The 22,858-nt window shown below is 43.6% G+C and overlaps 1 protein-coding gene across 2 annotated transcripts in view; it reads left to right on the forward strand.

Moving 5' to 3' along the window:
* The window catches only part of mfsd10 (major facilitator superfamily domain containing 10), a 48,922-nt gene that overhangs the window by 12,066 nt on the left and 13,998 nt on the right, over positions 1-22,858 (forward strand). For both annotated transcript variants that reach the window (XM_041185387.1, XM_041185386.1), the window contains exons 3-6: positions 10,121-10,217; positions 11,236-11,339; positions 12,752-12,910; positions 18,534-18,722. In XM_041185387.1, coding sequence (XP_041041321.1) covers positions 10,121-10,217; positions 11,236-11,339; positions 12,752-12,910; positions 18,534-18,722 — 549 coding nt within the window. The remainder of the gene's footprint in view (positions 1-10,120; positions 10,218-11,235; positions 11,340-12,751; positions 12,911-18,533; positions 18,723-22,858) is intronic.

Here is a 22,858-nt window from a genome sequence, read left to right on the forward strand (position 1 = left end):
AACTCTCTGCTGATTGGAGTCATACCTAGCACAAAGGAAGATGGATGTGGCTGTTGGATGTCAATCATCTCAGCTGCAGGACATCACTGCAGGAGTTCCTCACGGTAGTGTCCTAGGCCCAACCATCTTCAGCTGCTTCATCAATGACCTTCCTTCCATCATAAGGTCAGAAGAGGGGATCTTTTCTGGTGATTGCACAATGTTCTGCACCATTCGCAACTCCTCAGATACTGAAGCAATCCATGTCGAAATGCGGCACAACATGGACAATATCGATGCTTGGGCTGACAAATGGCAAGTAACATTCATGCCACACAAGTGCCAGGCAATGACTATCTCCAACAAGAGAGAATCTAACCATTGCCCCTTAACATTCAGTCGCATTTCTATCACTTAATTCCCCACTATCAACATCCTGTGGGTTACCATTGACCAGAAGTTGAACTGGACTATTCATATAAATACTGTGGTTACTAGAGCAGGTCAGAGGCCTGGAATCCTGTGCCAAATAACTCACCTCTGACTCCCCAAAGCCTGATATTTCTATAGTTTTTCCTTGAGAAATGTGTTCTAACAAGGTCGGTCTCTACAAGACACAAGTCAGGTGTGTAATGGAATACTCCTCATTTGCCTGGATCTTCAACAAAACTCAAGAAGCTTCACATCATCCAGGACAAAGCAGCCTACTTGATTGGCACTCCATTCACAAACACTCACTTCCTCTACCACCGACACACAGTAGTAGCAGTGTGTACCATCTACAAGATGCACTACAGGAATTCACCAAAGCTCGTTAGACAGCACCTTCCAAACCCATTACCACTACCATCTAGAAGGTCAAGGGCAGCAGACACACATGGGAACACCATCACCTGGAAGTTCCCCTCCAAGCCACACACCATCCTAACTTGGAAATATATCACCATTCCTTCACTGTCGCCGGATCAAAATCCTGGAACTCCCTACCTAACAGCACTGTGGGTGTAGCTACACCACATGGACTGCAGCAGTTCAAGAAGGCAACTCACCACCACTTTCTCAAGGGCAATTAGAGATGGGCAATAAATGCTGATGTAGCTAGCAAAGCCCACATCCCATGAATGAATAATATTTAAAAAAAAACTCTTATTCTGAGACTCTGTCCTCTGTTTCTAGCCCCTCTGCCAGGGGAAACATCCTTTCTGCATCTACCCTGTCAAGTCCTGTAAGAATTTTGTATGTTTTAATTTTTACTTAGGGAATGCGAATCCCTGAAGCCAAGCAATTGCCTCCTTGTATATTGAGTTTGTGATTAGTCCTCCACTTAGTCTGTAGAGTGGACACTCTCCAGTGATGTGCAGCATTGTTTGTGTCTCCTCCGCAAGTGCATAAGGGGTTTGTACTGAGGCCCCAGCGGTGAAGGTTGGCTGCACAGGGTCCCTGGCCTGTCCAACATGGACCAATCTCACCATGACAGTTCAAAGCCTGCCATTCGACAGACAGGGGGTTTGTCACAAGGAACCTGTTAGTGACTTCCCTTGTTTCCCATTCCTTGATCCAGAGGATGTGTGCTGGTAGATCTTGCTCAGGAAGGGTGCTCCATATGGGGCACTGAGGTGGAAGTCAGGCAGTTGGTGGGTTAAGTGGGTCATCATGAAATGGTAAATGAGGTGCAGCACGATGGCTTCAACCAGCTTGTGGGTTTTCGTCAGTTGGCGGATATGTGGCGGAGTGATGTTTGTGAGGACAGGAAGCCAGGGCTGGGGTGTTGAGTGGAAAGTTCCAGTTATGTTGCACATTGTTGCATTCAATTGACTATCAACAAGATCTGTGTGTGATGACCTTTGCCAGGCAGGTGCACAGTATTCTGTAGCGGAGTATGATAGGGCAAGTAAATCAGTAAAGTAATGGAAGGGGTCATCAACAGTGCTATCAAGCAGCACTTGCTTAGCAATAACCTGCTCATTGATGCCCAGTTTGGGTTCTGCCAGGGCCACTAAGCTCCTGACCTCATTACAGCCTTGGTTCAAACATGGACAGAAGAGCTGAACTCCTGAGGTGAGGTGAGAGTGACTGCCCTTGACATCAAGGCAGCATTTGATCGAGTGTGGCATTAAGGAGCCCTAGCAAAGCTGGAGTCAATGGGAATCAGGGGGAAAACTCTCTACTGGTTGGAGTCATACCTAACACAAAGGAAGATGTTGTAGTTATTGGAGGTCAGTCATCTCAGCTCGAGGACATCACTGCATGAGTTCCTCAGGGTAGTGTCCTCGGCCCAACCATCTTCAGCTGCTTCATCAATAACCTTCCTTCCATCATAAGGTCAGAAGTGGGGATGTTCTCTGATGATTCCACAATGTTCAGCACCATTCGCAGCTCCTCAGATACTGACGCAGTCCATGTCCAAATGCAGCAAGACCTGGACAATATCCAGGCTTGGGCTGACAAGTGGCAAGTAACATTTGGGCCACACAAGTGCCAGGCAATGACTATCTCCAACAAAAGAGAATCTAACCATCGCCCTTTGACATTCAATGGCATTACCATCACTGAATCCCCCACTATCAACATCCTGGGAGTTACCATTGACCAGAAACTGAACTGGACTAGCCATATAATTACAGTGGCTATAAGAGCAGGTCAGAGGCTAGAAATCCTGCGACGAATAACTCGCCTCCTGACTCTCCAAAGCCTGTCCATCATTTACAAGGCACAAGGGAGGAGCATGATGGAATACTTCCCACTTGCCTGGATGAGTGCAGCTCCCACAACACTCAAGAAGCTTGACACCATCTAGGATAAAGCAGCCCATTTGATTGGCACTCCATCCACAAACACTCACTTCCTTCACCACTGATGCACCACAGATGCAGTGTGTACCATCTACAAGATGCACTGCAGAAATTCACCAAGGCTCTTTTATAGTACTTTTCAAACCCACTACCATCTAGAAGGACAAGGGCAGCAGACACACATGGGAACACCACCACCTGGAAGTTCCCCTCCAAGACATTCACCATCTTGACTTGAAAATATATTACTGTTCCTTCACTGTCGCTGGGTCAAAATCCTGGAACTCCCTTCCTAATTGCACTGTGGGTGTACCTACACCACATAGATGGCAATGGCTCAAGAAGGCAGCTCATCACCACCTTCTCAAGGGCAACAAGGGATGGGCAGTTGTTGCAGCTGCACTCATCCAGGCAAGTGGAGAGTATTCCATTACACTCCTGACTTGTGCCTTGTGGACAGGCTTTGGGGAGTCAGGAGATGAATTATTCGTTGCAGGATTCCGAGCCTCTGACTTGCTGTTTTAGCTACAGTATTTATATGGCTAGTCCAGTTCAGTTTCTGGTCAATGGTAACCCCCAGGATGGTGATAGTAGGGGATTCAGCGATGGTAATGCCATTGAATATATAGGGGCACTGGTTAAATTCTCTCTTGTTAGAGATGGTCATTGCCTGACACTTGTGTGGCACAAATGTTACTTGCCACTTCTCAGCCCAAGCCTGGATATTGTCCAGGTTTTGCTGCATTTGCTCATGGACTGCACATGGAGTATCTGAGGGGGTCGCGAATGGTACTAAACATTGTGCAATCATCAGCGAACATCCCCGCATCTGACCTTATGATGGAAGGAAGGTTGTTGATGAAGCAGCTGAAGATGGTTGGGACTATGATATCCTATATCCTTCCTTAGATAAGGAGACCAGAACTGTACATAGTACTCCAAGTGTGGTCTCGCCAAGGCTCTATACAATTGTAGCAAGACTTCTTTACTCCTGGCTTCAAATCCTCTTGGCAATAAAGGCCAACACACCATTTGCCTTCTAAATTCTTGAATACTAGAATGATACCAGAGCTGAAAGGTTATACCTAACAGGAAAGAGTGAACAGGCTGGGGCTCTTTTCTGTAGACAAAAGACTGAGGTGTAACCTGTTTGAAGTGCAGATTGTAAAAGGGGTTAATTAGGCAAACATAGAAAGATGTTTCCAATTGCAGGCAAGACCAGAACTAGGGGCCATAAATATAAGTTAATTACTAGTAAATTCAATGGGGAATTCAGGAGAAACTGCCTTTGCACAGAGAGCGGTTAGAATGTGGAACTCGTTACCAGATGGAGCAGTTGAGGCGATTGTATAGATCTTTTAAAAGGAAGCTGGATAAACACATGAGAGAGAAAGGAATGGAAAGATAATGTTGATGGGATTAGATGACGAAGGGGTGGGAGGAGGCCTCATGTGAAACATAAACATCGACATGGGCCAAATGTCCTGTTTATGTGCTGTAAATACTTTGTAATTCTTTGCAATATCCCTAAGCTGATCTCTCCAGTTTACTCTGGTACCTGCTCATTCAAGTCAAATGCTACAGTGTTCAATGCCCTCCTTGTGTTCAAAACATCCTCAAATACCTTTTTCCTGACCCATGCCTTTGATTCCTCCCCTCTTTCCCTATGTCTCTTTTACGATCCCACTTGGCTCCATTGTTTTGCCCTCCTTAAAATAAGAAGTGTTTTCGGGATGTCTTCCTGCAAATGACAAATGCTGCAGAAATGTGAGCTTTTCTTGCTCTCTGCATGAAGAAATGTTTCCTGGCGTCTGTTCCTAACCTTGCCTTGAATCCATGCCCTCTTGTCTCGTTGTTATGAAAACAAGAAAGAACTGGTAACAGTGAAAGCATTGTTCTAGATTTCTTGTCTCTGTATCACTAATGATCTCCCACTCCCTTTTTTATGAAGTCTGCCTTTTCGAGGGTGAGAAACCCCAGATTTCCTAGTGAAGGCAGTGAGAGGTAAAACTCTCCCGAAAGGCAGAGGGATTTTGACAAAAGATAAAGCCATCAACAAAAAAAAAGCATTTGAGCTGGAACTGATGACAATTTGCACACAGCAAGATCCCACAAACAGCAACTGGATGAGTAATATCTTCCTTGTGGTGTCAACGTAGGGAGCGTTCCTCACAACCTCAGGATGTCCCAAAGTACTTTACAGCTAATTCAGTACTTTTTGATGTGTTGCAATATGGGAAATGCAGCAGACAATTTGTGCACAGCAAGCCACAAACAGCAATAATAATTGTGAGATATTGACCAAGACACCGGAGGGAACTCTCCTGCTCCTCTTTGAAATAGTGGCTGTGGAATCACTTATGTCCACCTGAGAGAACGGATTGTTTAACTTCTCATCTGAGAGATGACCCCTCCGACTGTGTAGCAATCCCTTAGTGCTGCAGTAGGAGTGTCAGCCTGGGTTATGGACTCAAACCGTGATCCCAGAATCTTCAGCGAAAGTGTGGCCAGCAACTGAAACACGGCAGCACCGCTGAGCTCAAGTTTCAATCTTGCAGGACCTGTTCACCCTGGGTTCACTAAATTTATGCGTAGCCCTGCCGACATCTGTGCAGTCTCTAGATTTTTGAGGCTTTTACATTTGGGTTTGGCTCCCCCAGTAACGAAATTCAAATCCCCTTTTGCTAGCCGTTTGGAGTGACCTCCCAGCAAACTCTGGGAGTGTTATGGAAATCTTGCCAGAAAGTAGCTGAGTCATACTCATGACAGGCTAGGGCTGGGAACAGTGTCTGGGAAGAGACAAGCAGCCTGTATCCTTGCCAAGATAATGACGGGGGTGTATAATTAAAGAACAATATAATGGCTGCCCTTTGTTTTCTGTGCTGTACGATGACCTTTGTTAAGCAGCATGGCTGACTGAGATATCCTGGTGCTCACAGCATGTCTGCTCTTCAACGCATTTTGTTTGTGAATTTTATGTTGATCGGGTCAGGGGTGGCAGTGCTGGGGAAATGGAACATATTTTATTTCAGCTACACACTGCCAGCATCAAGCGCTTCCTGCAGAGATACCGGCAAGGCTAGATGTTGAGGAAAGCTCCTTTTATAGGTAAAGGATGAGTTCATTCAGCCCCAAAGTGGAGTGCAGCTGAGCTAACTGAGTGAAGAGTTGGAGTTTGGTGAGAGGGGAGTTTTAAGTCTTAATTTTGTTCTTAAATTTTGGTCTTAAAATCTAATCTTGTCTGTAATTAGCAGTAACTGGAAAGTGCCGTGTAAGCAGGCTAAGTTCTTTCTTCCTTGCAGTTTAGACAGGGTAACATAGAAACATAGAAAGTGGGAGCAAGAGTAGGTCATTTGGCCCTTTGAGCCTGCTCCGCCATTCAGTATGATCATGGCTGACCCTCTATCTCAACACCACAGTCCCGCTCTTTTTCCATGCCCCTTGATGTCTTTGGAGTCCAGAAATCTATTTCCTTCTTAAATATATTTAGTGACTTTGGCCTCCACCTTCTGTGGTAGAGAATTCCACAGGTTCACCAACCTTAGAGTGAAGACATTACTCCTCATCTCAGTCCTAAATGGTCTATCCCATATCCTGAGACTGTGACTCCTTGTTCTAGACCCCCCTGCCACCCACCCCCACCCCCACCCCCAGCCAGAGAAAATATCATCCCTGCAACCAATCTGTCCAGCCTTGTCAGAATTTTATATGTTTCAATGAGATCTCCTCTCATTCTTCTAAACTCCAGTGGATACAGGCCTAGTTTGCCCAATCTCTCCTCATATGACAATCCTGTCATCCCAGGAATCAGTCTGGTGAACCTTTGCTGCACTCCCTCTATGGCAAGTGTATCCTTAAGTAAGGAGACCAAAACTGCACACAATACTCCAGTTGTGTTCTCACTAGGGCCCTGTGCAGCTGCAGTAAGACATCCTTGCTCCTGTACTCGAGGCCTCTTGCATTGAAGGCCAACATACCATTTGCCGCTCTACTGCTTACTGTACCTACATGCTTGCTTTCAGTGATAGGTGTACAAGGACATCCACGTCCCTTTGCACATCAATATTTCTATATCTATCACCATTTAAATAATACTCTGCCATTCTGTTTTTCCTACCAAAATGGATAACTTCATACTTATCCACGTTATGTTGCATCTGCCATGTATTTCTCCACTCACTCAACCTGTCTAAATTGCCTTGAAGTCTCTTAACACCCTCCCCATTGCTCACATTCTCACCAAGTTTTGTGTCATCAGCAAACTTGGAAATATTATATTTGGTTTCCTCATCCAAATCATTGATATATATTGTGAATATCTGTGGCCCAAGCACTGATCCCTGTGGTACCCCATTAGTCACCGCTTGCCACTCTGAAAAAGACCCATTTATTCCTACTCTGTTTCCTGTCTGCTAACCAATTCTTAATCCATCCAATATATTACACCGAATCCCATGTGCTTTTATGTTATGCACTAACCTCTTATGTGGGACAAATCAAAAGCTTTCTGAAAATCCAAATACACCACATCCACTGGTTCTCCTTCATCTATTCTGCTAGTTATGTCCTCAAATAATTCCAGCAGGTTTGTCAAACATGATTTCTCTTTCATAAATCCATGTTGAATTTATCTAATCCCGTCAATATTTTCTAAGTGTCCTGTTATGACATCCCTTATAATAGACTGTAGCATTTTCCCTAATACTGGTGTTAGGCTAACTGGTCTGTAATTCACTGTTTTCTCCCTCCCTCCTTTTTTAAATAGTGGGGTTACATTTGCCACCCTCCAACCTGCTGGGACTCTCCCAGAATCTACAGAATTTTGGAAGATGACAAACACGTCGACTATTTCCATGGCCACCTCCCTGGGATGTAGATTATCAGGCCCTGGGGATTTATTGGCTTTCAGTCCCATTAAATTCTTCAGCACCATTCTTTTAGTAATACTAATTTCCTTCAATTTCTCCTTCTCACTAGACGCTTGGTTCCTTAGTATTTCTGGGAAGTTATTTGTGTCTTCCTCCATGAAGTCAGACTGAAGTAGTTGTTTAATTGCTCTGTTATTTCCTTGTTCTCTATTATAAATTATCCTGTTTCAGACTGTAAGGGTCCTACATTTGTCTTTACTAATCTTTTTCTTCTTACATACTTATAGAAGCTTTTACAGTCCACTGTTATGTTCTTTGCAAGTTTACTCTCATACTTTATTTTTTTCCCTCTTAATCAATCTCTTGATCCTCCTTTGCTGAATCCTAAACTGCTCCCAGTCCTCAGGCTTGCTACTTTTTCTAGCAGCTTTATATGACTCCGTGCGCTGGAGTAGGAAGCATGTCTGCTGACAATTAAAAGGCCTATTCAGGCAATTAAGTTAACAATCGTACTGAATTTTTCACTGCGGCCTTTACATTTTTTCCAGAAACCTCATCCGCGGGCAGAGTGAGGTTTCCAAAATCAAATCCAAACAAAATAAAAATTTAACACTTGAATTAAAAACACGTCCCTGGGTGGGGGACACGTTTTATGACATTTTTATTTCCTTTTTGTTTTAAAAAACAGCTGCCTCAGGGAGAGATTGAAGCGCTCTTTCTTGTGCATGCTCGAATTGTGTGCTAGGCCTGCTTGCCCTCGTCCCCCGCCCGCACAGGCTGCGCTGAACGCTGCCCCTCACGTAACACGCTGGCCAGGCCTTAATTAGCCCGTCCGCGTAAAATCGCGGTGTGGAGCCGGTCGCGGGTGGCGGTCGGCTTCCCAGCCATCCCTGCCCACCCCAGCTGAGCACCCCTGCCAAGGGCAAAATCCTGCCCTATATGTATATGGTTATGAGCTGTTAATAAAGTTATTGTTCAACCATACAAACCTCTAGACCCTCCTCGTGAGACAACGTACAATTTCCAGTCCCCTTGTGAGAAAAAGTGCTTCCTGACCACACCTTTGGACAGCCTGGCTCTAACTTTAAGGGTCCTCCTCATTCTGAAATCCCCTCACTGCACTACTTATCCAGTCATTTTATCATTTATTTATTTGAGGATGTCGCCTCGGGATAAGAGGCTGATCATTTAGGTCTGGAGAGTTGAGAAGAAATTACATCGCTCAAAGGGTTGTGAATCTTTGGAATTCTCCACCCCAGAGGGTTGTGGATCCATCCATGAATGCATTTAAGGCTGGGATAGACAGATTTTTGGTCTGACAGGGAATTAAGGGATATGGGGAGCTGATGGAAAGTGGAGTTGAAGCCCAAGGTTAGTCATGAATGGCAGAGCAGGCTCGATGGGCCTCCTATTTCTTGTATTCTTGTACTTGAACACTTCAATTAGATCGCTCTTCAATTTTCCAAACTCATAATTTAATTTATTAAGTCCTGGTGTAATTTTGGTAACTCTTTGTTGTACCACCGCCCCAACACCCTCCCCCACCAAAGTTACATAGTTATTTTTTTCATTTTTATTGTTTTGTGGGATTTGGGTGTCGCTGGCAAGGCCAGCATTTTCTTGCCCATCCCTGAGGAATTATCACTGAGGGAAAGATCTGAGGGAAAGATCCCATGGTACTATTCAGAGAAGGGTAGGGGGGTTATCCCCATTGTCCTGGTCAATGCTCATCCCTTAACTAACATCACTAAAAACAGATGATCTGGTCATTATCACATTGCCGTTTGTGGGATCTTGCGCAAAGTTGGCTAGTTCTTTACAACAGTGGCCAAACTTTGGAAGTACTTCATTGGCTCAAAAGCACTTTGGGATGTCCTGAGGTTGCAAAAGGTGATATATAAATATAAGTTCTTTCTTTAGCAGTGGATAAACTTATCGAGCCATTGTGGAAGCTCAGACTACATGGTTACTGCTAGTTGTATGTATTACTCATCCAGATGCTGTGGTGTTCCACATGATAGTTCAAGATCAAGTGCATTTTTCAACTGAAACATGGTTAGAGGGCTGGGCTCAAACAGACGGGAGCACTCAGACATAATTCAGTTGCCTTTTTAAGGTCATCCATGGTGTCTTTATTTTAAAATAAATGCTTAGATTTGAAACTATTTATCGTTAAATGGCAAATTTGGGATGCAGGAGTAGAGTCAGTTGGAGTTTCTTTTTCCTGGTGGAGACAATGGAAATGCAAGACTGAGGTGTTCAACACCACCACTGGGTGGAGTGTTTAACTTCAACATGACAAGTTTACATAGGCAGTTTCCATTATAAACGTGGATGGAGGGAACAAGTCGACAGAAAAGATTAGCAAAAATATGTCGTGCAATTTTTTTCTTTAGATAAAGTGGAAGGAACACTGATGTAAGATTTTAAATATGTAGATTGTTCCTCAATTGACTTTGACTATATGCCTTTTATCAACAGGATGGTGTTTATCAATCCTTGCAACACTCTGTGGACTGGTTTGCTGATATGATCGGGGTTCCCAGTGTAAGAAAATATAACAGTGTCCTCTTTGGGGGTGAGAATATTTTACTTGGTTGAAGGAAGCTATAGTGTATAATGAGGTATTACATTATAAACATATCAGTGTAACTTAGTGTACTGTAACAGTCATGTTTCATAGTGAGTATACTGCTATAACATAGTGTTATTCATACTACAGTAACATAGTTTAGACTATGATAGTGTAACATAGCATGGTGGTGCAAAAATGGTCATTGAGAGACTGAACAGAGAGGTTAGGAGAAATTTCTTCATATGGGGAGATGTTGAAACATGAACTAACATTGGCTACAGTTGAAGCAGAGCCAATGGTCGAAGAATGCTTTCCCAAATTGGCTTTGTAAGGCATCACCGACAATAATTTGGTTTTTACGGAAGGGGTAGTGGAAAACTGGACCTGTCTCTCCCTTCTGCCTACTCCCAAAAAGGTTGTGAATGCTGGGGAATAATTGGAGATTTCAAGGTTTAGATAGGTAGATTCTTGTTGGTTGAGGATATTGTAGTATTAGGGTGTTCAGGACTGAAGGGGTTAATGTGGGACTACCCACAAATGGTACCACCCACATGATCATGTAAAAGGAGTCACATGACTAGTAGTAGTCTGAATGGAGATAGCTCATGGCTTGGACTGAAGAAGCCTACTGTCTTGTACATCTGTCCGTTGTTAAGTTCTTTCCCATTCAGACTCTATGCCTCTGAGCCTCTTCCTTAGACAACCAGAACAACATACAACAGATATCAAGTCATAAAGAGCCAAGGAGGTAAATGGGGTTGAGGTGCGCATCAGCCATTGAATGGTGGAACAGGCTCGAGGGGCTGAATACAGTTACTGTTTATGGCCTAGTTTTGACCCACAGGGTCCGTAAAGGTATTCAGTCTGAAAATAGGTTCCTCAGTTACTACAGTTCTGAAGAGAGTGGTCTATTAAACTGATGTTCACTAGAACTTGATGTATGAAGGTTTGATACAGGAGTCTGTCACTGAAGCAGGTTGACTCACTACCCATTCCTTTCCTTGTATCTGCATCAATCCAGGGCTCATTGGATCCATGTTCTCACTGCTGCAGTTCCTTGTGTCTCCCATGACTGGCGCCGCTTCCGATTACTTTGGTCGGAGACTGTTGATGATGCTGACTACGGTAAGTATGGTCTGCCCAATCAGAAACGAATATCCTGCTGAAGGTTGACTCAGTGTTTGGAGACCAGACTCTGGTCTCCTACTTGCCTGGGCCATGATGATATGGAAGGCTGGAGCAGTCTGCTTCCCTTGGACAAGAACATTCTGCTGGATGTCAACGAGTGTTTGGAACAGGGAATTGTCACCTCCATTCATTGGAATAGGGTACAAGCCCTTTGTCTTCTGATTCAGAGGTGGTATTGCTACTTACTGAATCAAGGCTCACTTCAAAATGTGACCCTTCATATTTTTATACTTGCTGCTTTGATTTATTCATATTAGAACCCTCTTCCATATTCTAGGATACAGTAAACATGCATGATGAGGTCACCTCTTCCTCTAGTTTAACTGCTATGGGGGTGTTCTGAGGTTGTGTTAGCCACTATGATAACCATTTTGATAATGGGGATTCAATTTGACTCTTCTTCTGTGAAACTGTCACTAGTTTTTTTTTAATGTTTGTTCTCAGGATGTGGAGATCACCGGCAAGGCCGGCATTTGTTGCCTTTTCCTAGTTCACAAGAACACAAGAAATAGAAGCTGGAATAGACCACATGGCCTGTCGAGCCTGCTCCGCCATTCAATATGATCATGGCTGATCTTGGGCTTCAACTCCACTTTCCCGCTCGCTCCCCATATCCCTTAATTCCCTGAGAGACCAAAAATCTGCCTATCCCAGCCTATCAGTGATGGAGCATCCACAACCCTCTGGGGTAGAGAATTCAAAAGATTCACAACCCTTTGAATAAAGTAATTTCTCCTCATTTCAGTCCGAAACGACCAGCTCCAGAGGCTGTGCCTTTGTGTTTTAGATTCCCGTCCAACGGAAACAATCTCTCAGTGTCCATCCTGTCAAGCCCCTTCAAAGTTTTGTTGCTTTCAATGAGATTGCTCCTCATTCTTCTGAACTCCAGGGAATGTAATCCCAATTTACTCAGCCTCTCATCATAGGGCAACCATGTCATCCCAGGGCCCAATTTAGTGAACCTTTTGCTGCACTGCCTCCAACGCAAGTAAGAAGATGCTAGTTTACCTTCTCCCTGGCACCACTGCAGTCCTTGTACTGATGGTGCTCCCATAATGGTGCCAGGTAGAGGATTGCAAGAGCTCAGAATCATTGAATTTTACATCTTAGTAAAAGGTCACTCAGCCCATCTGGCTGTCCAATTTAGCCCCACATCCAAGCTTTTTCCCTTGTAACCCCCTAAATTATCTTGACTCGGTAACGATGAAGGAATGGTGGATAATGTGGGAGTGTGAACTGCAGGGGAGCCTGGAGTTAATAGCTTCCCCATGAGTTTTCTTGCCCTTCTTGGTGGCAGAGGTCATTTGGCCTTCTCTCACTGTTTTCCCTTTGAATTTTCCGTTTCCCAGGCTGGGCTGATCGTTTCTTACGCGCTGTGGGCTCTCTCCAGGAACTTCGGGATTTTCCTCCTGTCTAGAGTTATCGGCGGGATCAGCAAGGGGAATGTCAGCCTTTCTACTGCCATCATTGCAGACCTGCAATCTCCACGAGCCCGCAGCAAAGGAATGGTAAGAGCTCATTCGGAAGCAAAGTTTTAATTTGTGTACATGCTGTGAGTTCCCATTGTGATACATTATCGTGACAATACTGTCCTTGTGCAATGCCTTATCACACACTGAGCCATTGAAAGATCTTGTATACAAATTACACGGCGCAAAAATGTGTGTATAAATGTTTAACAACATAGAATTTTACAGCATAGAAACAGGGCCATTTTGCCCAATTGGTCCATGCCAGCATTTTTATAATTGACAGCAGCCTCCTTCCACCATACTTTATGTAACCCTATCAGCATATCCTTCTATTACTTTCTCTCTCACGTACATAACTGGTTTCCCCTTAAATTTATCTATGCCATTCACTTCAACAACTCCTTGTGGTAGCGAGTTCACATTCTCACCAGTCCCTGGCTAAAGAGGTTTCTCCTGAATTAATGGGTTGGTATGATATTTCTTTGTTTATGGGAGTATGCGGTGTGAAAATTGACTGCCACGACTCCTATTTAACAACAGTGACCACACTTCAGAGTTAAATAATCTGCCTGATTTTCATTTTGAAAGGTGCTTTAAGTCATGGGGCAGGGAGTAAATGGGGGGTTTAAATTTAAACCTAATCTAAGGAAATACTAGTGCAGAGTGCGAGTGGAAAGGATCAGGAATGTAGAGAGAAAAGGGAATAGTACGCATGCATGCTTCTGGACAAGGAGCAATGATTTTGTGTTTAATAGTGACATATCAAACACACCCACATACTGACTAGATGTAGATGGAACATGCTTACTTAGTAATGTAGCTTTAGGAACAGGCTCCCTGGGGAGACGGTGGAACCTGTTTCTATTGATTACATTCATCCACATACAAATTAAATAGATTTGTTTCAACAACAATAGCAGCAACAACTTGCTTTTATATAGCACCATTAATGTGGTAAAGTGGGGGCTGGTTAGCCCAGTTGGCTAGATGGTTAGTGTGTGGTTCAGGATAACGCCAACAGTGCAGATTTGATTCCTGTTCCAGCTGAGGTAGACTTGAGACCTGCCTCCTCGCCCTGCCCATAAAAGTGGAAGGCAACAGTGAATCACCACTGACAAAAAACTTCCAAGAAAATGGCTCAAAATGAAGCATTTATAGACAATGTGCCAAGGACCTGCTCTGGTAAGCACAGGCTGTTTGAGTACGGTCTGTACTCTGCCCATTACAAACAACCAAAGGAACATGGTGAAAAAATCCAAAACAAATGTCTACTGTTAGATGTGATTGGGAGGCACATGCTGAACAATCCTGAGTGTGCTAATAGCTACACTAACAACCAATCCAAGATAAACAGTTGAGCTTGTAACATGGTTCATTTACACTTGCTGAAAACAACATACATTCATACACAGGGACCCATTCTCTGTAAACAAAAGGAATATGCTTATGCCTTGTGCCACTTTTGAATTACCTGGAAGCTTGAGAAGCCTATAGTTCCCCGCTGCTTTCTCCATGGCAACGCCTCAACCAGAGTCAACTTGCCAACCATTCAGCACCCTTTTCTCCTGCAGTATAACTTGTTGTTATCATTTGAAATTTGGCACTCTTGCGTTTGTCCTGATGAGTGCAAGATGAAAAGCTTTAGCAACATGTCTCTCTTTTCAGCAATATTATCAAATTCAGAAAACAATATTATGGTATGCAGTATATGAGTAACTGGAGACATGACACGTGGTGAGCGTCGCATTCGTGGGAGGAACAGGCATATGGGACCCAAAGATCTCCACCACTGTGGGCGGTTTTCCTCACCTCGTGTCTATTGGGTTTATGAAGGATATTGTCATATATCCTTTCTCTTATTAAAGATTCGAGGAACGGGAGATACTGAGATTTCTGATTAATATTCTTTATTGATCAAACCCATTACTTGTAGTGCCCTTGAGATTAGTACCAAATTATACTCTGAAGCAATGGACTCATTGGGTTCCGTAAACATGTTGTCTGGTCTGCTCACTCTAGCCTAAGTAAGATTAAGTAAAAATCCCTAAGGTATTCCTAATGTGGCATTAATACGTAAGCAGATTTCATCCCTGTCCAGTCAGTATGTGGGGATGTTACATATGTCACTTCTCCTCCTTCAAGTACCATGCCCTACGAGGGTGACAGTGGCAATGGACTTCCATTGGATTGGTCCATGATTACGCTTGGCAAAGTACTGCAGTGGTTTGCCATCGCCTTCTGCAGTATGGCTGACCAAGAAACTCTCCTGCTCTTACCACCTGCCATCAGGTCTTTGGAAGGATTTATAGCTGGCTTGTCTAACCTTTTCATGGGTGGGGGGCACACATTTCAAAAATGTTTTCTCACTCAAATGGCTGATGAGCAAATTTTGGAAAGATAAAGTTTGGCACAACATTAAACATTAATTTCAAGAAAGGTTTGAAAAGAAATAACTTGTTGAGCAAAAAAAAAGTCAAAGCAATAAACTGATAATTTAGAAAAATGAGTAATAAATAAAGATGACCTTTAGAGTGTGAGTGTGTGCACTTCATAAGAACATACATAAGAACATACGCAATAGGAACAGGAATGGACCATTCAGCCCCTTGAGCCTGCTCCGCCATTCCATAAAATCATGGCTGATCTTGTGTTTCGATTTCCACATTCCCATCTAACCCCAATAACCTTTGATTCCCTTGCCTAACAAGAATCAATCTACCTCTGCCTTAAAAATATTCAATGATCCCACCTCCATCGTCTTCTGAGGCAGAGAATTCCAAAGTCGCACAACCCTCAGAGAAAAAATTTCTCCTCATCTCTGTCCTAAAAGGGCAACCCTAATTTTAAAATAGTGCCCCCTAGTTCTGGACTCACCCACAAGGGGAAACATCCTTTTGACGTCCACCTTGTCAAGGCTATTCAGGATCTTTTATACTTCAATCAAATCACCCCTCACTCTTCTAAACTCCAGTGGAAACAAGCCCAGTCTGGCCAACCTTTCCTCATAAGACAACCCACTCATTCCAGGTATCAATCTAGTAAACCTCCTTTGAATCGCCTCCAATGCTTTTATATCCTTCCTTAAATAAGGAGACCAAAACTGCACACAGTATTCAAGATGTGGTCTCACCAATGCCCTGTATAACTGAAGTATAACATCCTTACTTTTATGTTCAATCCCTCTCGTAATAAAGGATAGCATTCCATTAGCCTTCTTAATTACTTGCTGTACCTGCTTACTAACTTTTTGTGACTCATGTACTAGAACACCTAGATCCCTCTGCACTTCAGAATTATGTAGCTGTTCTTCATTTAGGTAATACTCTGCTTTTTTGTTCTTCCTGCCAAAGTGAACAACTTCACATTTTCCCACATTAAACTCCATTTGCCAGACCTTTGCCCACTCACTCAACCTATCTATATCCCTCTGCAACCTCCTCATGCCCTCTTCATAACATACTGCCCTATTTATCTTAGTGTCATCTGCAAATTTAGCTACCATGTCTTCACTCCCCTCATCTAAGTCATTGATGTAAATCGTAAAAAGTTGAGGCCCCAGTACAGATCCCTGTGGGACTCCACTCGTCACATCCTGCCAATCAGAACAAGACCCATTTATGCATACTCTCTGCTTTCTGCCAGCAGCCAATCTTCTATCCAGGCTAATATGTTACCCCCTACACTATGCGCTTTTATTTTCCGTAATAATCTTTGATGTGGCGCTTTAACAAATGCCTTCTGGAAATCCAAGTACAGTAAGTCTACAGGCTCCTCTTTATCTACTGCGTATGTTACTCCTTCAAAAAAACCCAATAAATTGGTTAAACATGATTTCCCTTTCACAAAACCATGCTGACTCTTCCCAATTGCCTTGAGCTCTTCTAAGTGCCCAGCTATAACCCCCTTAATGATCGATTCTAATAACTCCCCCACGCCAGATGTCAAGCTAACTGGCCTATAGTTTCCTGTTTCCTGCCACCCTCCCTTCTTGAATAGAGGGGTTATATTTGCTACTTTCCAATCTGATGGAACGTGTCCAGAATCTAGCAAATTTTGGAAAATTAACACCAGTGCATTGACTACCTCATTAGTCTCTTCTTTTAAGCCCCTAGGATGTAGTCCATCAGGACCCGGAGACTTGCCCAACCTGCAGCTCCATCAATTTGCTCAATACCATTTCCCTAGTGATTTCAATTTCACCAAGTTCCTTTCTCCCTCCTGATTTGCAGCTATTACTGGAATGTTTTTTTGTATCCTCTATTGTGAACACAGAAGCAAAATATTTGTTCATTTCTTCCGTCATTTCCATATTATTTACAATTAACTCCCCTCTGTCACTCTCTAGAGAACCAACACTCGCTTTACTTACTCTTTTCCTTTTTAAGTACTCTTGCTATCCGTTTTTACATTTCTAGCTAGCTTCCTCTCATACTCTAATTTCTTAATCCTGATTAACCTTTTAGTCGTTCTCTGCTGTTCTTTGTATTCTGTCCAATCATCTGTCCTGTGACTCATCTTTGCAGAGTTGTATGCTTTTTCCTTATGTTTGATGTTTTCTGTGAGAGTGGCCGTTGGTGTGGGGGGTAAGTGTGAACATGCACGCTTGCGCGCGCACACACACACACACACACACACACACGTCCAGCAGGACAAGTCCAGAAAGGTCGCGGGCCACAATCTCTCCTGCGGGCTGCTGGTTGACAAGCCTGACTTACAAGCTGATAATCAACCTGTTTGGCCAGTTATGAACGTACCTTCTGTGGCCATCAGGTCCTGAAGTGGGACTTGAACCTTGTGCTTCTGGTTCAGAGGCAGGGACGCTACCCACTGTGCCACAAGACCAAGCTACTACTAAATGCAAATCATTGCCCCCTGCCCACAAGCGTGCATGTGTATCACTATTACATCGTAATATTACTATTCTCTTTTCTCTCTAAATGTGATCATGCCTGTAAGACATGGCTTTCACTTGCCTATCTCTTTTTGATGTTTATTTTGAAGTGAACTTGTCTTTCTGTAGTGTCTTTCATGACAACCAATGAAGTATCTTTTGATATATTGTCACTGTTGTAGTTTAGGGAAACACAGCAACCAATTTGCACACAGCAAGAACCCACAAGTGTCAACACAATTTTTCTATTCATTCCAGGGATTGTGAGCATTGCTGGCAAGGCCAGTATTTATTGCCCATCCCCAATTACCCTCGCGAAGGTGGTGATGAGCCACCTTCTTGAACCGCTGTGGTCCGTATTGGTGGAGGTACATCCACAGCGCTGTTAGGGAGGGAAGGAGTTTCAGGATTTTGACCAGCAACTGGATCATTTGTTTATGTGATGCTGATAGATGAATAAATATCTGCCAGAACACTGAGAATAACTCCCCTGCTCTTCCTCAAAACACTGGCTAGGGGATCTCTTGCATTCATTTGAGAGGAGCCAATGTTTAATGTCTCATCTGAGTGATGGCATCTCCAACAGTGTAGCACTTTCTCAGCACTGGAATGTCAGCCTAGATTCTGTGCTCAAGTCTCTACAGTGGGACTTGAACCAAAATTCTGACTCAGAGGCAAGAATGCTATTATTGAGCCACAACTGTCACATTAGCTCCACAACAAATCATCTACTCTACATCACAGTCACCATATTCCCCCTTTTTGCAGGCAATGATTGGCGTTGCTTTCTCTCTTGGTTTCACGGTTGGGCCTGTGATCGGAGCCTACTTTGCATCGAATGCTGGGAAGGACGGAACTTTTTTCCTGCAGACAGCACAGCTGGCAATGGTGTTTGCGGTGTCAGATCTACTCTTCATCTTCTTCTTTCTCCCGGAGACCCTCCCCAAAGAGAAACGGGTAAGAAACGAGCAAGTGTTTTTTTTCTGACGGGCCTTTGAATAGTGGCAGGGGGGAGGATGTGTGTGGTAGCAGGAGGTGGCGTGAATCACGGTATAGGGCCAGGATGAAAGTGATCGGGGCATGCAGGCTCGAGTGTGGGGGACGGTGTGTTTGAACTGAGTCTCGGGAACAGATTGGGAAGTTTGGGGAAAGTCAGCCACCTTGCTGGTACATGATGTGTGTTTCTGAGGTTTTTTCAAGGTGTCAGCTGTGACTCAGTGGGTGGCACTCTTACCTTTTGAGTCAGGAGGTTGTGAGCTCAAGTACCCCTTCAGAGATGAGCACAAAATCCAGGTTGACACACCAGTGCAGCACTAAAGGAGTGTTGCACTGACAGAGGTACTGGTTTTTGACTGAGATGTTAAACTGAGGCCCCATCTTCCCACTGCAATGGACATAAAAGATCTCATGGCACTATTTTGAAGAGGAGCTGGACAGTTAACCTCGCTAATCTGGCCAATAGCCATCCCTCAGCTAACATCACAAGGGACAAAAATATTGCAGTTTGTGGGAGCTTGCTGTGCACAAATTGGATGCCATGTTTCCTACATCGCAACAATGGCTACACTTTAAAAGGGCTTAGTTGGCTGTCGAGTGCTTTGGAGTATCCTGAAGTCATGAAAAGCATGAAACAATTGCAAGCTCTTTCTTCTGATTGCTGTACAGGGAAAACGGCAAGAAAATGTCCATCAAGAAAATATCAAGGGCTGGTTGTAACCTCTCGTCAAGCCAACTTGTCAGACACTCTGGTGCAATGCAAACAAATACATATCACATCCTCTATCAGATGTGTTGTGGTTACATACTCTACCCCATGGTTTCAACTGTGTCACAATGACCCCCTGCAGTTTTTGAAAACATTAAAAGGTTTGCCAAGCAGGGAATCTTCAGCAGAGACACATTCCCCTTGAAGAAATTTGGGATTCCATTTATTCTATGCACTAATCTTCAGCAAGTTTCACAAATTTTCCTAGAGCTTTGTTGTGGTCCCCACCCCAATGTAAAGTTAATTTGCATACAACTGATACTGTTCTTTATCCTTTCGTGGGATGTGTGTGTCACTTGCAAGGCCAGCAATTGTTGCCCATCCTTATTGCCAATTGAGTGACTTTTTGTGATAATCAATGATGGTTTCATGGTCGCCATTACTGAGACTAGCTTTATATTCCAGATATATTAATTGAATTCAAATTCCACCAGCTGTTACGGTGGGATTTGACCAGAGCATCAGCCTGGGCCTCTGGATTACTAGTCCAGTGACATTACCACTACACCACCATCTCCCCTTAATGCTGACAAGATATGAATATTCTGATTCAGGACTCACCCTCCCCATATGGCACGATTTCCCAACAACATTCCAACTTGGAGATATAATCGGCTGTCTCTTCATTGTTGCTGGATCAAAATCCTGGAACTCCCTGCCCAACAACACTGTGGGAGTGCTTTCAGGATAAGGACTGCAGTAGCTAAAGGCAGCAGCTCACCTTCTCTGGGCAACTAGAGATTGGTGATGAACATTAGCCTTGTCAGCAATGCCCGCATCCCTTGAACAGATATTTTTTAAAAAACGCTTTTGCCCACAAAGTTCCCACTGGACAGAAAGGATTATAAGCATCATTTGGACTGTGGGCCTCATGGGCTGGACTGCCAAGGTTTCAGGATTAGATGATTCCTGTGTGTTATGGTTTGGACATCCCTGGGTTACATTCCTCTCTATGCTATTTTTAACCAATTGTTAAGCTCAATGTCTTATTGACTGTCAAAATTTTCTCTGCAACTGAACTGGTTGGAATCATAACTAGCACAAAAGAAGATGGTGGCGGTTGTTGGAGGCCCAAGATGGAGTTCCTCCAGGTAGGGTCATAGGCTTGACCATCTTCAGCTGTTTCATCAATGACCTTCCTCAATCATAAGGTCAGAAGTGGAGATATTTGCTGAAGATGATTACAGTGTCCAGTACCATTTGCAACTTCTCAGGTACAGAAGCAGTTCCTACCAGCATCCAGCAAGACCAGGACAACATTCAGGCTTAGGTAGCTAAGTAGCAAGTAACATATGTCCCACACAAGTGTCAGGCAATGACAATCTCCAATGAGAGAAAATCTAATCATCTCTCCTTGACCTTCAACAACATTACCATTACTGAATCCCCCACCATCAGCATCCTGGGGGGTACCATTAACCAGAACCTGAACAGGGCCAGGTATATAAGTACTATGGCTACAAGAGCAGGTCACTGGCTGGGAATTCTGTGGTGAGTAACTTACCTCTTGACTCCCCAGACACTGTGACTCTCGACATCGTGGCTAAATAAGGAAGTTAAGGATAGTGTGAAAATGAAAGAAACACTGTACAAATCTGCGAAGATTAGTGGTAGGTCAGAGATTGGTCAGATTTTAACAACCAGCAAAGAATGAGTAAAAAAATAGATGGAGAAAGTAGAGTATGAGAGAAGGCTAAGCTAGTAATATAAAAACAGAAGCGTTTCTACAAGTACTTAAATAGGAAAAAAGTCAAGCTAGTGTTGGTCCTCTGGAGAAAGTATCTGGGAAAATAATAATGGAAATCAAGGAAATGGCAGAGGTGTTGAACAGGCATTTTGTGTGTCTTCACTGTAGAAGACTTAGAAAATTTCCCAAAGATACCTGAAAATCAAGAGGAGAAAGGGAGGAAGGAATTTAAGACAAACTCCATGACCAGGGGAAAAGTACTTGGAAAAGTATTGTTATCTCAAGGCTGACAAGTCCCAGGACCTGATGGCCTGCATGCTAGGGTCTCAAAAGAAGTGGCTGCACTTACAGTCGAGGTATTGGTTATAATCTTCCAAAATTCCTTAGATTCTGGAAGAGTCCTGGCAGTTTGGGAAATAGCAAGAATGACCAAGAAAGGAGGAAGACAGTAAGCAGGAAACTGCAGGCCATTTAGCCTAACATCTGTCATTGGGAAATCACTAGAATCCGTTATTAAGGAGCTTAAAGCGGGGTACTTAAAAAATCATCTTGAATCAGGCAGAGTCAATTAGGTTTTGTGAAAGGGAAATCATGTTTAAGTTATTAGAGTTCTTTGAGGAAGTAACAAGCAAGGTGGATAAAGGGGAACCTGTAGAAGTGATAGACTTGGATATCCAGAAGGCATTTGATGAGGTACCACATGAAACATTGCTACACGAAATTCATGGTGTTTATGGTAACATGCGAACACTCATAAAGGATTGGTTAGCTAACAGGAAGCAGAGAATATGGATAAATGGGTCTTTTTCAGGTTGACAAGCTGTAACTAGCGGAGTGCCACAGGGATCAGTGCTGGGGCCTCAACTATTTACAATCTGTAGCAATGATTTGGATGAAGGGACCGAATGCATGGTAGCTAAATTTGTTGATGACACCAAGATAGATAGGAGAGTAAGTTGTCGAGAGGAACTGGAGGGTCTATAAAGGGATATTGATAGGTTAAGTGTCATCTACAAGATACACTGCAGCAACCTGATGAGGATTCTTAGACATCACCTTTCAAACCTGTGACCTTTACCACCTGGAAAAACAAGGGCAGCAGATGCACAGGTACATTATCACCTTTAACTTCCAAACACACCATCCTGACTTGGCATTATATCGCCCTTCCTTCACTGTTGCTAGGTCAAAAATCCTGGAACTCCCTCCCAAACTGCAATGTGGTAGGACCTACACCACTTGGACTTCAGTGATTCAACAGAGCAGCTCACCACAACCTTCTCAAGGGCAATTAGGGATGGGCAACAAATGCTGTCCTTGCCAGTGACGCCCACACCCCAGGAAAAAGCTTAATTCAAATTAACACCAACATACAGTGTAAACCAAACCATTTTTGACTGCAAATAAGCTTGGTTGCATTCGACCAAGATTTGACACACTCAGGCTGGGATTTTCCCTGAAAAGGGCAAAGTCCAATATTGGGTGGGAAAATCAGCGTTTGACCTGCTAACGGCAATGGCAGAATTTTCCCTTTATCGTGTGGAACATTGTGAAAAAAAAAATCAGAGGCGCGGGTTTTATGTTGGATTGCTGGTGGAATGGCCTTGGATTCGCCAGCCTTGCCGTGACCTCAAAGCTTCC

This window comes from Carcharodon carcharias, chromosome 4 (genome assembly GCF_017639515.1).
Source record: "Carcharodon carcharias isolate sCarCar2 chromosome 4, sCarCar2.pri, whole genome shotgun sequence".
NCBI lineage: Eukaryota > Metazoa > Chordata > Chondrichthyes > Lamniformes > Lamnidae > Carcharodon > Carcharodon carcharias.